The sequence below is a fragment of the Ceratotherium simum genome, chromosome 5 (genome assembly GCF_057802395.1).
Source record: "Ceratotherium simum simum isolate JZ-2026a chromosome 5, ASM5780239v1, whole genome shotgun sequence".
Classification (NCBI taxonomy): domain Eukaryota; kingdom Metazoa; phylum Chordata; class Mammalia; order Perissodactyla; family Rhinocerotidae; genus Ceratotherium; species Ceratotherium simum.
The window spans coordinates 90,107,301-90,127,748 of record NC_141904.1 but is presented as its reverse complement, the minus strand read 5'-3'; the positions used below and the strand labels follow the sequence as shown (position 1 = coordinate 90,127,748).

The following is a 20,448-nucleotide window of genomic DNA, read 5'->3' as shown; positions in this document are numbered from 1 at the left end:
AGGAACTGGCTCCTTTTTCTTCTCCTGGGGGCCCGGGTGGCTGAAACAGCAGCTGGCTGGAGAGTCAGCTTGAGGGGCCCCCAGCTGTGTGTTTCCCCCTGGCCAGCACTCCTCTCTGAGGTCTGCCTCAGGGCCACCTCCCTCTCTGCAGCCCCGTCTGGCAGGTCGGGAGGGGAGCTGGGGGAAGGTCCTGGTGCCCCTTGGCAGATGGAGAGGCTGTGCCACCAGCTCCATCTGAAAGGCGTCTCCTTGAGCCCAGGTAGGCAGCGGCTCAGCCTGAAGCCCGCGTGTCCACGGAGGATGTGTGATTCTGGTCAGAAGCTTCTAGTTCCATCTGTCCAAGAATCAGCACCCAAGGCTGAGGGAGGGGCCAGGACTGGCAGGAGGAGACTGAACAGTGGGAAGGACGAAGGGAAGGAAGGGAATGAGTGTTTATTGAGCCTACTGGTTGCTAGGTGTTAGCCCAGATCACAAAGAACAGGAATTGGGCTCAGCATGAGCACATGTAAAAAGAGTCTAGTAGCCTGGATTCAGCATGATTCAAGAGTACTATGAGTAAGCCAATCAAGTTAGCCTTTGGCCAGATTAATAGGAATACAGAGTTCAGAATGAAGGAGAGTATAAGGTCTGCTTTAATCATACTCTGCCTGCCTCCTGCATTCATCCCTGTACTCTGCTCAGAGAGCTCGACAAGCTGGATTTGGGGTTGGCAGGGTCTGGAGACCTGTCCTGTAAGGGCTGCCCAGCCTAGAGAAGAACAGTCCCCAGTCACTGCCCCCAAGTCTCTGCAGCGCTCGCCTGGAGCATCTGGATCAGACAGGTCTATCGCTCAGAAGACCAGGCGGGACCCCCAAGGGGATGGGAGGGCAGTGGCCAGATCCATGTGGGGTGAGCCACCCACAAAGCCAGGTAGCCTGAGGCAGAGAAGCATCGTGCTGGACACCCTGTGGGTGCCTTCTAGCCACGTGACCCTGAGCTGGCCTTGGCAGGAGCCCCTTCCTTGGCGGGTCCCTCCCAAACACCGCCTCCAACACCGCCCCTACCCCGGCCAGCCTGAGCCCCAGGGCCCTTTTCCTAGGATCTCGTGGAGGTGGAGGTGCTGCTTCTCCAGGCGGTGAGGATCCGCGCCCCCATCACTCGGATGAGGACGGGGACCCAGGTGAGGCGGGGACCTCTCCAGCCCCTCCTGTCTGTGCCATCTGAGCAGCCTCTTGCCGGGTCTGGGGCTCTGGGTTCTGGGTCCGGAAGAGCTTGGGGGAGCCCCTGCTGGGACACTGTGCCTTCTCCATGCCCTTCACCTGCTCACCCTGGGGACCTGCGGGCTCCGCTTCACTGTCCAAAGGGACCTGCCCCGCGGTTTCCTGCTCCAGGACACGGCGCCTCTCACAGCACGAAGGCCCTGTTCGCTTGGTGCCTGTGTCCTCGCCTGCTCTGGGGGGCGGTCCTGAGCGATGCCCCCGTCTCCCCGCGCCTGGGGCGGCACCGGCACGTGACAGGAGCCAGCGGTTGTGTGGCGTGCCCCTGCTGAGAGCTTTCTGTGCATTGGGTCACTGGCTGTTCCTGCCCACCCCGTGAGGTAGCTGCCGGTGCCGTTTCCGTGTCACGGGCGGGGAAGGGAGCATGAGAAAGCTTGAGGCGGCTGCCCCGGCCACACCGCTGTCAGCGACGGAACCGGGAGGCCACGCGGGCGGCCGGGCTCCGAGTCTGTCTGCCCTTGCCGCGCCGCCTCCCGTGCCGTCTGGTAGGCGCTGGGTCAGCGTGGGGAGGGAGACCGTGAGTCCCACCCGCGCCCATCCCCCGTGAGCGGGGAGCCCCTGCTAGCTGGAGGGAGAGGAGCGGAGCAGGGGCTGCGGGGCGGGGCGAGCCGTGCTGCCAGGGCTGCAGGCGTCTGAGAGCTCGGGGGGTCGCTTCAGGAGCGGGGCTCTGGGCCCCGGGAGGACAGGGTGGGGAGGGGCTCGTTCTGTCTCGCGGTTCATGCTTTGCTCTTTCATCGGACCGGGCCGAGTCCGGCTCTGGTTAGGGAAGAGCCGGGCGCGCTCCTTGCACGAAGGAGACGGGGAGGTGCCCAGGCAGTGGAGAGGCCGTGCGGGCGGTGCCCCCGGGCTTTGGGGCCCTCCCGGCGGTGGGACCCTGGTGGTCACGGGGCCTGGCCTCTCCCCTATAGATGCCGGTTTACATCACCGGGATCACCAACGACCAGAACCCTTTCTCCTTCGGCGATGCCGTGCCAGGCCTGACCTTCCACTGGTCGGCCACCAAGCGGGACATCGTGGACATCCGGGGGCGGCACCACGAGGTAACCACCCACCCCGAGCACCACCCTCCATCCCAGGCCAGTGTCTCTGCACACGAGGTCTGCACCTTCACGCCCAGGCGGGCCCTGGTCCCTCGCTGCCCCTCTCGAGGCTCATCAGGACTCTTTCTCCCAAATGCTGCCACCACGAGCTTCATACCCCCGCATCCTTCCTTGACTCTCACACCTGCTGGGGTCCAGAAATATGGGATCCCAGCGATCCCTCTCGCAGTACCCAGGCCTGTCCACAGCCCTTTTCATTTCCAGCACGTTCTTGCTGACCGTTACAGAGGCCCTCAGTGGGTAACCCTCCTGACAGAAGGCAGCAAAATGACGGCCTTGTAGGGAAGTCATGGAAGTGCCAGAATGTCATAGGGTCTTGGTCAGGGTCCCTGGTCTCTAGTTTCTGACCCCTTTCTGAGACAATGCTTGGCAGCTGGGGGTTTTCTCCAGGTTTATCCCAGGGGCCGCACTCCCCTCCGCTTAGCCCTCCATTGGTGGGACGTAGCCCTTCCTCAGATCTCAGAGGTGGAATGTGCTGGAGAGAACCGAGTAACCCTCCAGTGGTAACCAAGCCCAGCCATGGGTAGGGGATCCCCGGGTCGCCCAGCGAGCCAGTGGGGAAATGGGACTGGTGCCAGCCCTGGGGACTCCAGGCTGCAGCCCCAGGTCACGCGGGACCCGAGTAGGGGTGGTTCTGGGAGGTTTCTTCTTGCCTTATCTGTGGACAGTGGGGGGGCGCTGGGGAGGGCGCCAGGCACGGGCCTGGGGTTTCCTAGAGGCTGCCCGAAGCTCCTCTAGTGTAGGACGAGTGCCTGCCAGCCTACCTGGTGGGGCCAGGGTCCTGTCCCCACTGCCGGGGGCATCCCCAGACTGCTCGCGTGGTACCTGGGTAGTGTGACCTATTCACAGACACCCCAAACCAGGGGGCCCTCCGGGGGAGCACCGCCAAGCCTCGCGTCCCTCTTAGTGATTCATAACCCACTCCTACACGCTGAAGGCTCTAAGAGGTCCTGCCGTAGAATGCTGGCTTGTGTGGGGTGGCCCAGCCTCTTCCACGAGCACCTGTGAACGTGGTGAAACTGAGCTGGGGCATGCTGCGCTGGTGCTGGGCCGACTGTGGGCTGCCGCCCCGGGGTTAGCAGGCCCTGAGCAGTGCAGGAAGGCAGCAGCCTCTGAGATCAGGGAGGCAGCTGTCAGGGAATCTGGGACTCCTGCACGGCTCTGCCCTTGGGAGGGTGCTGGGGCCCTGGGGCTCTCCCTGAAGACGGGTTTGTCTGGCCCAGGCATCGCTCCGGCTCCCGCCACCGTACAACTTTGCCATGAACGTGCACAGCCGGGTGAAAGGCCGGACCGGGCTGAGAGTGGTGGTCAAGGCCCTGGACCCCACAGCTGGGCAGCTGCATGGCCTCGCCAGAGAACTCTCTGATGAGATCCAAATCCAGGTAAAGGACAGGTGTGCAGAAGCCACCCTTAGAGGGAGGGTAAGTGCCGACCCCGCAGCCCGTCTCCTCCTCCCAGGGGCCGTGTGGGCACACTGCGGGTGGGCGCAGGGCTGGGGGCCCTGCCCCCGAGGAGTGCTCTTTCTGCAGGGGTCTGGGGTTGGGGGTAGATGAGGTGCTCTGGGGGCTCACAGGCGGGCTGACGGGCTCCACGGAGGAGTGACGTTGCAGGATGGGCGGGGTCGGCCTGCAGGCCTAGAGGAGGGAATGGCACGTGCAGAGTCCTGGAGGTCCGAAATAGCTTGACAGAATAGCTTGACATGTTCCAAAAATAGCAAACAGTTCTGAGCTTGGCATCTGGGGTGCCTTCTCGAGAGGAAGAGGCTGGAAAGTCGTGTGAGCTGGGCATGCATTTAACTGTATTTATTTCACAAACACGCATGGAGCGCTTGCCAGAGGCAGCCGTGCTTTCCCACTGCCCAGTGCCGCTCACCCAGGGCTCCCGTGAAGCCTGCGGGGCAGGAGCTGCGGGTGCCGCTGCTTGACGATGAGCCTGCGGCCCCAGGGGGCGGAGCAGCCCTCGCCAGGTTCCAGCAAGGGCAGGGGGCCCCGAAGGCCTTGAGGGCTGTGCCGTGTGGGCAGCCCGTTGGTTGACAGATGGAAACCGAGCCTCAGAGAGGGAGCTGGCCTGTGCAGAGCCCCAGAGGGGGCAGGGGGGCTGGGGCAGGTCGCAGGGCCCAGCGGCCTTGTCCCGCCCAGGGCGTGGCCCCTGCCTCTCTCCAGCCTCCCTCCTACTTCCCCCGCCCCCTGGACCCCTCTGTAAAACCGGGAGGGGACAGGTTGCCTCTGAAGAACATTTCTAGCTTCAAGGGCCCCAATCTGCTAGTCTGGGACTTAGGAACCCCCGGGACCCCTAAATTGCAAAGAAAAACTGAGAGTGAGAAATATGAGAAAAGAAACAGGTTCCAGCGCCCTCTTCAAGAAAAAATAAACCATTTCTAATGCAGGCACATGCCCAATCAGGGAAAGAAGCAGATTTTCAGAGAAAGAAATGCCTGTTTACCAAGCTCCTCACCCCTGCCTGCACGTGCACACACATACACACACAAACACACACAGACACGTAAACACATACAGACATCCTCTTCCTGGCTAAAAGTAAAATTAAGTTCTGGCACCTCTCATGGAATTAAAGACAGGGGTTTGCACTTCCAAATTCTGTGGCCCCAGTTGGGTCACTTAACAGCTCTGTGCCTCAGTTTCCCTAGCTGACAGCAGAAGGAGTTTGAGTACCTCAGAAACTTAGAGAAGCTGGATCCGGCCCAGGGACATATTTGGTTTCAGTGCTTCGAAAAAGCTTTTATTTGTTGCCAACGTTTAAAAATAGGATGATTTTGTATAAAAATCCAATATGCTACTTGTCCTGAAGACATGGCATTTTGCCAGATGGCAAAATCAGCAGGAGATGGGAAGCAGCCTCCCCTTGATAGAGCTGTTCTCTCCCGTTGGCCACAGGCCCCACCGCTCCCTGCTGTCTCTCTGACAGGCTGACGATCAGTTGCCCTTTACCATGATGCTTGTGCTGTTGCTTTTCTGACAGTTAACGGAGAGGGAGATATCTCTTGTACCTTCACCTCCATCTAAAGAGGGACGACAGAGAATACCTGTTTCCTTAGGAAAAATAGGAGGGAACGTATTTGTACATGCATTTCCTGCACAGTCTGTGTGTCCAAGGTGAAGTTAACGAGGCTGCGTCACTCCGACGCTGCCTGCCTGGCGGAAGGACTCGCCTCGACACAGAACCCCGCCCAGCTCCCAGGGCCGTTTGTCAGTCACCGTTTAGGAAGTGCTGCCACTCAGTGTGTCACACAGGTCCCACAGCTCTTCGAGACAGGCGTGGCAAGGATTATTCGTTTTAGACCCATTTTACAGACGAGCAAATCTAGGCTTAAATATATGCTCAGAACACAGCAGTGCTGGGAGGTGGGGAATCAGGCCAGTTTCCCCTTGGAAGATCACCCGCCAGTTCAGACGATCTCAGACACGGACCTTAGGCGAATGCAGCTGGTCTGATCAGATCAGAAGCGGTGGGGGGCTCAAAGCAGTGCTCGCATCCAGGCCCGAGGGTCCTCAGAGAAGGGGCCTTAGAAGGGTGTCGGGCGCATGAGGATGTGTGCAGAGAGGGGTCTGGAGTTCTGGGGTAGGTGCTGCCGCCGGGGGCTCTGGAGCCATCGAGGGCCTTGGGGCCCCTAGGGAGCGACAGGATCAGATTCCATCCGACATTATCAGGTTTATCATCTGTTGGCCTGAGTTCACCGAGGCCCCACACGCGCTCTCTGCAGATCCTGCGAGAGCGTGGCAGGACAGGGGAGCGAGATAAGGGCCAAGCGGTGGAATGGGGCATGTTCTGAGCTGGTCACCACGAGGAGCAGGCTGTCTTGCTGAGAGAAAGGAGCCTTTAGATGGAACTTTCTCCAGGCTCAGTCCTGGCAGAGTTACAGCCGAGCAGACCCTGGGCCCTGTAATTCCACATGCTGCCTCGCGTGTACACATCCCGGCAAACCAAGTCTCCTCCCCGGGAACTGGGGGAGAGGCCCCTGCTTCCAGCTCCGGGAGGCAGCTGCCATCAGGGCACACGCTCGCCTGCCTGCTTCTCGTCGTGCCCTTGGCCTCTCCTAAAGGTCAGCCCTCACCGGCACCTCCCCAGCCACCTGGCAGGTGCTTGCAAGAGCATGTCTCATCCCTGGGCCCCTGGGCCTCCCTGGGGGGAGACGCAGAATCCTGGACAGGATTCCAGTCTATTGCAGGAACTAAGACGTGCCCTCTTTCGCAGGTGTACGAAGAGCTGCTGCTGCTGAACCCTGAAGTAGAAGCAGAGCAAATCCTGATGTCGCCCAACTCCTGTATAAAGCTTCAGACAAACAGGTGCGTGACTCAGCGCTGCTGTCAGCAAGACGGCCATGCTGCGCCCACGCCCGCTGACTCCTTTGGGTTGTCAGCAGCCGAGGATGCTTCCAGCCAACTGTGCACCTTCTCGGTGTTGTGTTTGAAACGGGCAGCTTCTGCCTTCCTCGTCCTCTTCACCGTGGACTTGCCCTCCCCTTCTACTCTTCTCTTCCCTGGAGCCTAGGAGCCTTTTAATGCCTGCTGCTGAAATCTGGTCCTTCAAAGGGGGAAAAGGACCGACTTGAGAGTGTTCAATTTTCAGACACCCTGTGTCTTCAAGACTTGCCGCTCAGAGCGCAGTCCGTGGAGCAGCAGCGTGGGCGTCACCCGGGAGCATGTTGAAATGCACATCCCGGGCCCCCCCCAGACCTGCAGAGTGAGGATCTGCACGGTCACAAGGTCCCCGGGCGACGGGGCTGCACGCTCACGTCTGGGAAGCGCAGTTTTAAGCGTGTCTGCAAACATCACCCTACCTCGGTTTCAGAGGGGACGCCTTTGATGCCAATGACTTGCGTGTGAACTGCAGCTGCCAAGTGGGGGACTGTAAGGACCATAAGCACTGACGTGTTCATGACATACACACGCGGTATTAGTTCAGCCAAAAGTGTTTAAGCACCAGGCTCTGTGTTAGGCTCCGGAACAGAGATGGATGCCAGCTGGTGCCCTTGAGGGGTCTGGTGGGGAAGAGAGGAGTTCAGTGTGAGAAGGGCTACAACGAAACGAGGTGTAATGTTCAAGCTGTAGCCCAAGGAAGGGCCTTCCATACCAGGATGTAGGGGAGGCGTGTCATGGATGCAGATGCTTCAGCTGGGTCTTGAAGGATGCATAGGAGTTCTGCAGGTTAAGAGGAGGGAGTTGACGAGGGGATCAAAGTTATGGCAGAGGCAATGATATTTGCTTAAAGTCACCTGAGGATGGTCTCTGGGCCTGGGATACAAAGAGAGAGTCAAGAGGGGGCTAGCCCTGGGAGCTAGAGGCCTTTGCTTCCCATATAGTATATTAATGAATATGTAAAAGAGCCTAAAATACGGCATAATTTGTCTTCTACCCAGTGCACATTATCAGCAGTTTTGCAAACCACTTTCTGAGCAACTTGCCCATTTTTACCTTGTTGCCAGCCCTTGGAAATAGATTGCTCTTATTTTCACAGTTGAGGAAGCCAAGGCCAAGAGGGGACGCCATGTGCCTGCAGGCACACGGCTGTTCGCAGGGGCCCTGGGACTGCCTTCGGGTTCTGTCTCCTCAAAGCTCCGCCTCTTTCCACCACGCCAGGCTGCCTTATCTAGTAAGCTGAAAACAATTGGCCTCAGAAACAATCTCCTCCGGCAAATGTCCCATGAAACTCCATCCTCCCGCTGACCACCCATGGTGCGCGCTGCTCCCAAGAGCGGGAAGCGATGCTCTCCTGGGAACCATCGGTTTTCCAAATTAGGTTCCTGTTGGTGACGGACGAGTCTGCAGATGGGGTGCCAGCACGTGGTCCTGATGCACAGCGGGCCACGATTGGGTCTTTCTTCTTCCTAGGAGCAGTTGGGAACCCCGGCCCCGTGCTGTGAGCCACTCCTGCTGCCACTGTCTGTCAGAACTGGTCTGTTTTGTTTTCCAAAGGGACGGCGCAGCATCTCTGAGCTACCGTGTCCTGGATGGGCCCGAGAAGGTTCCCCTCGTGCACATTGACGAGAAAGGCTTCCTTGCGTCTGGGTCTGCGATCGGGAGGTCCACAATCGAAGTGACCGCCCAAGAGCCTTTCGGGGCCAACCAAACCATCATCGTTGCTGTAAAGGTAGGATCATGGTTTCCCTGCTTTTTAGAGTAATGAAATCAACAGTGCCGAGGTACTGTTTTCCCTTTGTGGGTGTAAAAGTGAACGTATATACTTTCCAGCTGAGAAATTGTGTGTCAGAACTTACTTAAGAATAACTCGGGGGCAGAGGACCTAGGTGAAGAGCCACGTCGTCTTCTGGCTGTCAGAGCTCAGATCCTGGAGATGACTGATTGTGACGACCTCGTTTCGGAGACGGGGAAGTTGAGGCCCAGCGAGGTCTGTGATTTGCTGAAACCGGCACCCGGGGTCTGACCGGCCAGCCGGTGCCTGGAACATGGCAGGCGCCTAAAAGTAGCGGAGTCGCAGTGTTAGATACCTGACCCAGAGGTCAGTTCATCACGCACATGGCAGCCTGGAGAGCTAGATACCTGACCCAGAGGTCAGTTCATCACGCACATGGCAGCCTGGAGAGCTAGATACCTGACCCAGAGGTCAGTTCATCACGCACATGGCAGCCTGGAGAGCTTTCAGATACCTGACACAGAGGTCAGTTCATCACGCACATGGCAGCCTGGAGAGCTAGATACCTGACCCAGAGGTCAGTTCATCACGCACATGGCAGCCTGAGAGCTAGATACCTGACACAGAGGTCAGTTCATCACGCACATGGCAGCCTGAGAGCTAGGGACCTGACCCAGAGGTCAGTTCATCACGCACATGGCAGCCTGAGAGCTAGGGACCTGACCCAGAGGTCAGTTCATCACGCACATGGCAGCCTGGAGAGCTAGATACCTGACACAGAGGTCAGTTCATCATGTACATGGCAGCCTGAGAGCTAGGGACCTGACCCAGAGGTCAGTTCATCACGCTACATGGCAGCCTGGAGAGCTAGATACCTGACCCAGAGGTCAGTTCATCACATACATGGCAGCCTGGAGAGCTAGATACCTGACCCAGAGGTCAGTTCATCACGCACATGGCAGCCTGGAGAGCTAGGGACCTGACCCAGAGGTCAGTTCATCACGCACATGGCAGCCTGGAGAGCTAGATACCTGACCCAGAGGTCAGTTCATCACGCACATGGCAGCCTGGAGAGCTAGATACCTGACCCAGAGGTCAGTTCATCACATACATGGCAGCCTGGAGAGCTAGATACCTGACCCAGAGGTCAGTTCATCACGCACATGGCAGCCTGGAGAGCTAGGGACCTGACCCAGAGGTCAGTTCATCACGCACATGGCAGCCTGGAGAGCTAGATACCTGACCCAGAGGTCAGTTCATCACGCACATGGCAGCCTGGAGAGCTAGATACCTGACCCAGAGGTCAGTTCATCACGCACATGGCAGCCTGGAGAGCCAGATACCTGACACAGAGGTCAGTTCATCACGCACATGGCAGCCTGGAGAGCTAGGGACCTGACCCAGAGGTCAGTTCATCACGCACATGGCAGCCTGGAGAGCTAGATACCTGACACAGAGGTCAGTTCATCACGCACATGGCAGCCTGAGAGCTAGGGACCTGACCCAGAGGTCAGTTCATCACGCACATGGCAGCCTGGAGAGCTAGATACCTGACCCAGAGGTCAGTTCATCACGCACATGGCAGCCTGGAGAGCTAGATACCTGACCCAGAGGTCAGTTCATCACGCACATGGCAGCCTGGAGAGCTAGGGACCTGACCCAGAGGTCAGTTCATCACGCACATGGCAGCCTGGAGAGCTAGATACCTGACCCAGAGGTCAGTTCATCACGCACATGGCAGCCTGGAGAGCTAGATACCTGACACAGAGGTCAGTTCATCACGCACATGGCAGCCTGGAGAGCTAGATACCTGACCCAGAGGTCAGTTCATCACGTACATGGCAGCCTGGAGAGCTAGATACCTGACACAGAGGTCAGTTCATCACGTACGTGGCAGCCTGGAGAGCTAGGGGACCTGACCCAGAGGTCAGTTCATCACGTACATGGCAGCCTGGAGAGCTAGGGGACCCGCTTTACAGGCAGGGAAGCGGCCTCCGAGTGGGAGTGACGCAGAGGTCAGTTGATCACGCCGGCAGCCTGATTAAGCCGACCCAGAGGCCTCAGCCGTGCTGCGCTGGCTGGGGTTGTGGTCCTCGGGCCACATCACATGCTTCCCGGCTCCCTCTGCCGTCCTGTGCTCCTTAGTGACGGGGACTTTCTCCGTGGGCATCCTTGGGTTGGGTCCTGGGGTTTATCTTGATCGGAATTTTCTTTCCTGGGGCCGGCCCCGTGGCGCAAGGGGTTAAGTGTGCGTGCTCAGCTGCGGCGGCCCGGGGTTCGCCGGTTCAGATCCTGGGTGGGAACCCACGCACCGCCTCTCAGGCCATGCTGTGGCGGCATCCCATATAAAGTGGAGGAAGATGGGCATGGACGTTAGCCCACGGCCAGTTTTCCTCAGCAGAGAAAGGAGGATTGGCAGATATTAGCTCAGGGCCGACCTTCCTCACACAAAAAAAAAAAGAATTTTCTTTCCATAGCTCATCACAGCCACTTTCTGAATCCTAATAACAAAATACACGACCACTTTCATGTTTAGATTTGGCCTGGCTCGCAGGCGTGTTTCCTTAATCAGTGTCTCTCTGTTTCAAGGTGGGTGGCTGGCAGGGAACCCTCCACCCTAGTTTTTGAGTGTGTGCAAGTGCGGGCTCGTCCTGTTTATACTGAGCAGCACCAGCTGTGTCCCTGTCACTGCACCACTGAATTTGGGGGCCAGCTTTCTGGCCGGAATGGATTTTACCTGGAGTCAGAGAACCAAGGTTGATCTTTATGGAGCTTGGGTTCGTGGGCTCCGGAAACCCGTCGTTCCCTCCCTTTCCCATCTCTCCTTTCCCTGGAGCACCTCCCGGTGTGCGGTGTCTCCCAGTTGGGCTGCCTCTGCGATCCAAGGCATTGTTTCTGCTTTAAATGCCCGGAGAGCCAGGTCCACTAGCGAATCTGACTGGTCAAGCCCAGGGGACATTTTTGCAACATGAGTAACGATCTAATTTTTCAGAGTCGTGGGTTTGGACTCTTGTGGGTTGGGTGGGCTCGCTGTGTAGGGGGGGTGGGAACCTTGTCATGAGCTTACACTGCTCTGGGGAGTGAGGCCTTTCCTCTTTCCATGACTCTAGGTGGGTCCATCTCAGTCCTTCCTGAGATGGGGACCAGCCAGGGCAAGTGTCTCTTCCCTGGGGGTGTTACCGAACCAAGTGGACTCGCCTCCTGGTGAGTTAAATAAGACTCTACACCGGTGGAAGTTGTCTCACGAAGTAAAGTGTATTTGCAGTAAACAGGAGACCGTGAGGAATCATTTCCAAAGTCATGGTGTCCCTGAACAAAGGGAAGCAGGAACTTTTATTTGGTTGGGGAGTGAATATTCAAAAAGAAGAGGCGGGTATCCACTTGCACGGGCTCAGTTGGAGAACATGCTCCCATGTAATGAGGCCTAAGCTCCTCCTGCAGAGATCTTTGTGTTAAAAATAACGCAAAGGTCATGGGCATGGCTCTTGTGGTGAGGCTTGGTCAGTTTCAGGATGGCTGGTGGTTACATCTCCTTAATGTACAAAAGGAAAAGAAACAACTTGGAAAAACAGTTAATGGCTTCCAAACCCACCTTTGAGTTTCTCCAAGCGCCCAGTCGGTGACAGGAGGGGTTTTCAGCGAGGCCGGTTCCTGGCACGGTCGTCGCCATACCTGCTCGTTGTCCCGTAGGTGTCTCCCGTCTCTTACCTGAGGATCTCCATGAGCCCCACCCTGCACACCCAGAACAAGGAGGCGCTGGCAGCGCTGCCTCTGGGAATGACCGTGACCTTCACTGTCCACTTCCACGACAACTCTGGCGACATCTTCCACGCTCACAATTCAGTCCTCAACTTTGCAGCCAACAGGTAGGGTGTGCGTAATGCCCGTTTCTCGCCGAGGCCATGTCTCACTTGTACCCGGGTTTAATTTCTGGAGGTGACGATGATGACACAGAGAGCCTGATGCCATTGAAAGAAAAGTTGTGTTTCCTTCCCGTTTCCGGGAGGAGGGGCTGTGCCACACTCGTAGGGCCACAGGGGATGCTCCAGGCTCAGTCAGGAGGCGGGAGCGAGGGACACCAGGGCTGAGAATCTGTTACTTCACAGCAGGAAGTTCTTCAGTGGGAACGTCCCCCAAGGGGCAGGAAGTGAAGCACAGACGTTGGGATTTGTGGTTGGAGGATTTGTAATAAGGTTTTTGTGCACCTGCAAAAGCCGGACTGCAGGGGAGATACAAACAACCCTGGCCATTGGTCTGGCCATGTGATCAGTAATGCAAATCATCAGTGACACACACACTCCACCAAGTTGATCAGACAGGCACACATTTTCCAATGCTTGGGCGCTAGTGAGGAGGGAGTCCGACGTTCACTGAGCCTCTGCTGTATGCAGGCCCTTCTGCGTGGCATCTTGCTGACTCCTCACTGTAGCCCATTTGTAGAGGCCCAGAGAGGTCAAGCCACTTCTCAAGGGCCACACAGCCAGGAAGTGGGGTTTGAACACCAGGTCCCATCTGGCTCCAAGCACACTTCTTTTTGACTGACTCTTGTGAAATACAGCTGCAGCCTCAGGCCTAATGTGGGGGGTTGGAGGGTGGTCTCTAGAGCGAGGGAAAGAGCCGTGGCCTCAGTCTGGGCCTGCTGCAACTTCTGAGTCTGCTGGAGCAGTGGTTCTCAAAGTGTGGTCCCCAGGCCAGCATCGTCAGCACCACCTGGGAACTCTTGGAGAGGTACCTTCACAGGGCCCAACAGTCTGTTACAACAAGGCCTGCAGGTGATTCTGAGGGGCCTGCAGAGTGAGCTCAGAGGAGGAGGGGAAAGCCTCAGACCGGGAGGGAGCGGGAGGGCTTGGGGAGAGGCTCCAGAGAGTCCTCCCGGGGGTGGAAGGTTGTGTCCAGTGCTGGTGACCATTGCAATTTGGCCTCCCCACGGGCCTCACAGTAGATGTGTCCCCTGCTGCTGAACACACCGGGGCCAGGCGTTGGGGGTAGGCCGTGGGGAGGAACCAGGATTTGGAGGTGGACCTGGTTTGAGCCCCAGCTCTGCCCTTTGTGGGGCTGTGAGCGTGGGAAGGCGGGTCACCTCCCCAGGCCCCTGGTCTCCACACCCATCCCACGGGCAACATGGCCTCGCCCCAGGGCCATCAACTGAGGCCATGGTCAGAGGGCCTCTGGCAAACTGGAGCCCTGTGCGCACAACACGGGCCGTCTGTCAGTCTGGGATGTAGGCTGCCCTGGAGGAAATGGGGCCAGACTGTCCCAGCCTCTCAGCTACCCTGCAGAAGTCGCGCCGGCCTTTTGTGTGGAAGCATCTCTCTCCAAGGGACAGGAGCCCTCCTGAGTCAGGGCTCAGGAGTCAGAAAGCATGGCGGAGGGAAATGATGAAGCCGGAGACCCCAGCCCTCACCCCGCCCCCCACCCCCGTCCCAGCCTTCCCACCGGACGACACTGGCCCATGTGGACTGAGCCTCACTGTGTGCTGGGTGCCCGTCCAAGCACTTCCACGGGCCGACCCAGTGTGACGCCACGGCCCGCCAGACGCTTCTCCGCGCTGCACAGCGAGGAGTGGGCGGAGGCTCTGTGACTCACTCAGGTTGTGCCCCAGAGAGCAGCTGTGCCTCCCCGGAATGTCCTAGCTCCTGCTGGGAAGGACTGGAGAGCACTTTGTAGATCGCTTTCCTCTCTGGGCCTCAGTTTTCCCTGCTGTAGTACGGGGGTCCCCCACTGGGACCGTTCCCCACTGAGGGCCGTGGGTTCCTCCCAGGGTGACGAGATGCGTGGGGTCTGTGCGGCCTGTGGTGGTCCCTTATCTGGAGCAGCTGCTCAGTAAACGGGAGCTGGAGTGACATCTGGGGCCACGGTCGGTGAACAGAGGACTCACGCTGCATTTCTCCCTCCGGAGCTGGGAGCTCTTGCCCGAGACTGAGAGCCCGCATCTCCCTCCTGTGCCTAGAGATGAGTTTGTGCAAATCGGGAAGGGCGCCGCCAACAACACCTGCGTCGTCCGCACCGTCAGCGTGGGCCTGACGCTGCTCAGCGTGTGGGACACGGAGCACGTGGGCCTCTCCGACTTCGTCCCGTTGCCCGTCCTGCAGGCCCTCTCCCCGGAGCTGTCTGGAGCGGTGGTGGTGGGAGACGTCCTCTGTCTGGCCACTGTCCTGGTCAGCCTGGAAGGTAAGAGAGGTCCTGGCCGTGGGGCCCTTCCGGGTCTAAGCTGGCGGTGCTTAGAGGGGCACACGGTGAGCGCTCCAAGACGGGAGTGGGCTCCGGGGAGGTGCTCAGCGCCCCGTCGTGGAGGTGTGCAAGTAGAACGCGGAGGCTGTTGTAGAGCAGGAGTCAGGAAACGGCTGCTCAAGGGCCAGACCCAGCCTGCTGCCTCCGCTTGCAAATTAGATTTGCTTGGAGCTCAGCCTCACCTGTTCATCTGTGTGTCGTCAGTGGCTCTTTTCCTCCTACAGCTGCCAGGGTGAGTGGCGGCGTCAGAGACCTTTGGGGCCGCACGGCCCAGAATGTTTACCGTCTGGCCCTGTACAGAGCAAGTGTGCCGACCCTGCTCTAGAATAGGGCTGTCTGCCGGTGTGGAAACGGGCTGTGGCTGCACGGACACAGTAACCACTTGTGACTGAACACTTGAAATGTGGCTAGTGCAGCAGGGGAACTGAAGGTTCGTTTTAGTTAATTTGGTGGCTAGTGGCACCCTGTTGGACGGCATGCCACATGGAGGAAACTCAAGCAAAGAATAGCTCCTGGGCCAGTTCAGTGACTTCCAAATTTCAGTCATTCCCGTGCCACCTGTACGTACATCCAGCGACTACAGGTACAATTATTCACTTAATTTCTGTTTTCGGTTGGCTCCTTATTTTTTTTACCTAATTAAATTCATTTTAAAAGGAAGTTAAACACTGCCTTTAAAGTAAAGCAAACATAACTTGCCATAAATAGAATGGGGTTGTTGAGTTCTTTTATCGTATTTGTTATATAATGTGATTGGCTTTTAGCTAAGATGCTGTCTAGTGACAGCTCTGAGCCTGACACCGGGTTTGTTTGCTAAAAAGGGATTGTTAAACCCTCAGGGGGTCGGGGTGGGCAGGGTCGGTGCTGTGGGGAGAGCGGGGGCCAGCACCCAGGTCCTCCCAGGACAGGGGAATGATCATGAGGTTCCAAGCAGGGAGCACTGGAGGTGGGAGGGACCAGGGGTTCTGGACAGGCCACAGCCGTGCAGAGGGCAGGTGCCGCAGGAGAACTGCAGGTGGCTCCAGGTGGCACAGCCAGGAGCGGGGGTGTGGCCAGCACCAGGCTGCAGAGGCGGGCAGTGTGCATTCTCTCCTGGGGGTGATGAGTGAGCTCCCCAGACAGCGATGTGGGGCGTGGGAGTGGGCACGGGGAGGCTGACACCATCATCAGGTGAGATGGGGTTTGGCTGGAGTGTGCGACGTGGGAAAGACAGGTGACATCAGGGCTTCCTGTCTCAGGCCTCCCCGGAACCTGGAGCTCCTCAGCCAACAGCATCCTCCACGTCGACCCCAAGACGGGCGTGGCCGTGGCCCGGGATGCAGGATCCGTGACGGTTTACTACGAGGTCGCTGGGCACCTGAGGACCTACAAGGAGGTGGGGCTTCAGGACACACGTGGCTCAGTGGCCCAGGGGACATGGCTGACCCTCTCGGGGTGAAACTTGCAGTTCTCAATACTGAGTGATTCCCTTCCCTTTAGGAAGAAGCACCAGCACCTCACAGGGCAGTTGGGGTCTGGGAGTCATGAGTCTGGGGTCTGCACCCACCGCCTCTGAGATCGGGACCCTTTCCCTCCTCTCCCCAGTCCCCGCCTCCCCATGTGCAAAATGGCATGATGACGAGAGGTGGTCTCCTAGGGGCGATCCCAGCTCCCCCGAGCTCCACTCTTGCCGCCAAACCCGGAAGGGCAGGAGTGTCCGGGTGGGCAGGCCAGGCAGCGATGGGCGTCACCGACAAAGTTAAACGCCCCCGGCAAGTCATCTTTGGAGTTTTTCTGGAGGCGAACCAAACGGCTCTCTCCTATTTATCTCCAGCCGAGAGTGAATCAATGAGCAGAGTCTGGCTGCGGCCCAGATGCATCTCATTCTTAGAGCCAGCGTGCGCTCTGTGGAATCCAGCAGTTGAACCTAAGTGCTCGCGTGGTTAGTGCTGAGACGGCGGTCTGGGTGAGCCGGCTGCAGGTAGAGGCACCTTGTGCTAACAAGCTGTGCTTTCCCGGACATAGCTGCCGAGAGTGGCCGGGGCAGGCCTGGGGGTGGGGCGCCGGCAGAGGAGAGCAGGGCATGGGCCAAGGTGTGTATGGTTCAGGAGCCGAGCCCTGGGGGCTGGAACGTAGGGTGTGGGGGCAGCAGAGGCAGGCTTTATGATCAGATCGGAAACACTTGGATTCCGGGTAGCTTCGTGGAGTGGTTAAGCATGTGGGCTCTGGGTTCAAATCCCAGCTTGGTTGCTGAGAGGCTGTGTGACCTTGGGTAAGTTATAAGTTATTTAGCCTCTCTGTGCCTCAATTTTCTTGTCTGTAAGATGGGGATAATATTGTTTTGAGGATGAGTCAACATGTGCGAGGCATTCAGAGTGGTACCCAGCACGTAGCCAGAGCTCAGGAGGTATTAGCTGCTCCTGTGAGTCTGCCAGGGCGGAGAGGCTGAAGCTGGTGCGAGATGTGGTAGGGATTCATCAGGGACTTTTTTTAGGCCAAGAGTGATGTAGATCAGAGATGTGTTTTGGAAAGATTGTCCGGGGCCTGGTGGAGTCTAAGAGCCCGAGAGAGGGGAGTAGCTGCAGGGAGACCAGCCAGGGGGCCGAGGATGGGCCCTCAGCTAACACTGCTGGGTGGGCAGAAACTGAGGATGGGTTTGCGAGATTCCAGAGGGAGGGTCATCAGAGTCTGGTGCCCATTTAGAAGTGGGGCTGAGGGAGGAGGCCTTGGGATGACACCTGGGGTCTGGCTTGGGTGACAGGGTGGATGTTGGTCCTTTGCTCTGAGAGGGGAGCACAGAAGGAGGGGGCCGGTGCGGGGGGAGATGCTGAGTGAGTTTGAGGTGCTTGTAGCTCCTCCAGGAGAGGCTGGCGGTGACACAGCTGGGCAGGTGTGTCTGGAGGTCCAGGGCAGAGAGCTGGGTTGGAGGAGGGGGTGTACAGCACAGGGGTGGTTCTTGAAGACCTGGGAGTGGGCGGGAACATGCAGGGCATACCAGAGCAAGAGGGGCGTGGGGTCAAGGGCCGGGTCCTCTCTCCAGGGTGTGGAGGAGGAGGAGCAGGGAGCGGGAGAAGACTGCAGAGCGGCAGTCAGGAGCAGAAGGGAGCACGGGGGACGGAGGGCAGTACTAGTGCAGGCGTGCAGTACGCAGCCTCGGTCAGCCTTCGGGGACAGCAAGTGACCGCTGGGAGGAGGTGGCGCCTGGGCAGCAGGAGCCCACAGGTCAGTCTGGAGGTCGATGGGCCCAGCCTCCAGGCCTGCCTGTGACTCCCCGTCAGGCCCTGGGAGCTGCAGGGGCTTTGGGGCCAGGGGAGACCTCGTCCCTGCTCTCTAGGAGATGACGTTCTGGAAACAGATAGAAATGTAGAGAAAGAATAGATGGGAATCAGTCCTGGGGGAGGGGGGAAGTGCTCAGTGCCTGCCCGGAGGGGCGTGGACGGCCTTCCAGCTGGAGGTGGCGGCACGGAGCTGGGCCTGCAGGGGAGACGGGGTTGCGCTCTGCAGAGGAGGGTGAAGGGCTCTGCCAGCTTGAGAAAGCTGGTCCTGCCTCAGGAGGGCGTGTGGCCAGCGGTTTGGGTGCTGCCGGTTGCAGGGTAGGCGGGTGGACGAGCAGGGAGAAGTCTGGGAAGACTGGCTCCTGGGGGCCTTCACGGCTGTGAAGGGTTTGTGTCTTGGTCGGTCCGTTTATTGTGCATAAATCACAGTCAAGTAGAATGGATCCTTCTCTCTGCTGAAAGATTGATTAACCAAATTGATGAGCAGAGAAAGGATCGTCATTGCCACAGGAGCCAGAATTCACAGCCCACCCCAGGCTGAGAAATGAATTCAGGCCTGCTGTTTGGCTCCCTGCCCTCCTGCTGGGAGAGGCGCTTGTTCAGGGGCAGAGCACTGGGAGAGCACTGGGCTGCAGAGTCTGAGCAGCCTGGGGTCAGCTCTGCCGCAGTCCAGCAAGTCGTTTAGGCTGTGAGCCTCCGTTTCGTCCCCTGTGGAATGGGCAGTACTGCATCCCGGGCCACAGGGCGAGTCACCAAAGGGCCCAGCGTGCGCCCTGCGCACCGCCGGGCGCCAGTGGAGTTGCCTTGGCTCCTCCCCAGATAGTGGTCAGCGTCCCTCAGAGGATTGTGGCCCGTCACGTCCGCCCTGTCCAGACCAGCTTGCGGGAGGCGGCAGCCTCCACCGTGGTGGTCACCGTGGGAGACCGGAGCTCTAACCTGCGAGGTACAGGGCAAGGGGCTCGGCGGTCTGGCGGGGGCCCTGCTGGGCGCGGGGCGTGGGGAGGGGGCTCCTGTGCCCCTCCAATGGGGTTTTGTCGGCTTTTCCTGCTCAAACTCACGCCAACTCCGGAGAGTGCATTTGGCCGCAGCTGGCCCACTCCTTCCGGCTTCTTAGAATTCCAGGTCCTCCACAAGCTGAGGCCAAGGAAGGAATCTTCCTAGTGAGCCCAGCACCCAAAAATTGTCTGTTTCTGAACTGGAAATGCAACTTCCACCCCAGGGCCCCTGAGGAAGGCAAGCCATGGTTTGCCCCCATTAATCCCAGCGAGTGTTGACTTCACAGCCTCGCCGCTGGTTTTGATTTTTGTAGTTACCTCTCCCAAGTCACGCATAGAACATTCGAGCCCATCTTCTGCCCACAACAGCCCTGGACAGCAGCTGCCAGAAAAATAGATCAATACAGGCTGTTTTTTTAAAAAACCGCTTAACTGGTAGCATTTGGCACCCCTGTTCTCATCCTGATGAGTGAGGCGGCTTTACTGCTTCACGCTGGCCGCTCTCTTCCTGCCTCAGCGCAAGTGGACAACGCTGCGCTGCTGCCAAGCGGTGCTCAGTAGATCGGTGGGGAGCTCTTACCTTCCCGACATCGAGAAATAAGTCGCCCATTTTTCCCTGCTGGCGGGAATGGAGGACGTGCATTAGTGGCCGCCCCATCTGCTGTGCCCCTGATGTGAGCTCCAGAGCAAGTGCTGAGATTCCAATCTGAAAGCGCCCGCAGTTCACAGTGACCCCCTCCTGTGCATAATTTGTCCTCAGCTGTTATAAACCATGGCGCCATCACGAAGCTCTGGGCAGCCCTGGGGGCCCTGTGTGGAAGCTGCCGTTTCGTGGCCCGGCCGGCCTCTGTGTAGCCTGCGCCTGCTCCCCCATTTTGGGGCTCTGCCGGCAGGTGTAGAGGCCTTGCTGGGCCTAGGTGTGGTGGCCAGCAGGGCTGACCCGCATCCCTCTCTCCCCTCTCTGTCCCTAGGTGAGTGCTCCCCTGTGCAGATGGAAGTCATGGAGACCCTGCACCCAGAATCCCTCATCAGCTGCCAGCTCCAGTTCAAGCCAGACGTCTTGGACTTCCCGGCACATGATGTTTTCACCGTGGAACCGGGGTTTGATGCTGCTCTGGGTGAGTCTGCAGGGGGTTGCAAGTGGAAATTGACTTGCACGGAGGACTGGCCTTCGGTGCGTTGGGCTCAGGACAGCCGTCTGTCCGGAGGGGAGGTGTGTCAGGAGCCTGGGATGGACACGTCACTCGGGCCTCTGCGGTTCAGTACGGCCCCAGGAGGGGTTGGTGTTTCCATGCTGGGTCACACCACTCTCACAACCACCTCCCCCAGCAGAAAGGACATGATGCAGAGTCGGAACATCTGGGTTCGATCCTTCTCCTGCTCTTCCTAGCTCAGAGCCTACGGTCTTGAGGCTGCTTCCCTCCGTGAAATGGGGTGGGGGGGTGCCTTGCTCTGGTTGCATGACAGGGTTCTGAGAGGAGCCGGGGAGAGAGGGGTGGAG

The 20,448-nt window shown here is 58.6% G+C and overlaps 1 protein-coding gene across 1 annotated transcript in view; it reads left to right on the top strand.

Annotated features, from left to right (window-relative positions):
- Nucleotides 1-20,448, top strand: part of NUP210 (nucleoporin 210) — a 47,070-nt gene that overhangs the window by 19,521 nt on the left and 7,101 nt on the right. The window contains 10 exon segments of the mRNA XM_087431696.1: nt 1,079-1,159; nt 2,165-2,296; nt 3,580-3,738; nt 6,569-6,660; nt 8,290-8,464; nt 12,158-12,333; nt 14,418-14,638; nt 15,937-16,073; nt 18,772-18,895; nt 19,919-20,065. Of these exon segments, the coding sequence (XP_087287822.1) occupies nt 1,079-1,159; nt 2,165-2,296; nt 3,580-3,738; nt 6,569-6,660; nt 8,290-8,464; nt 12,158-12,333; nt 14,418-14,638; nt 15,937-16,073; nt 18,772-18,895; nt 19,919-20,065 (1,444 nt within the window).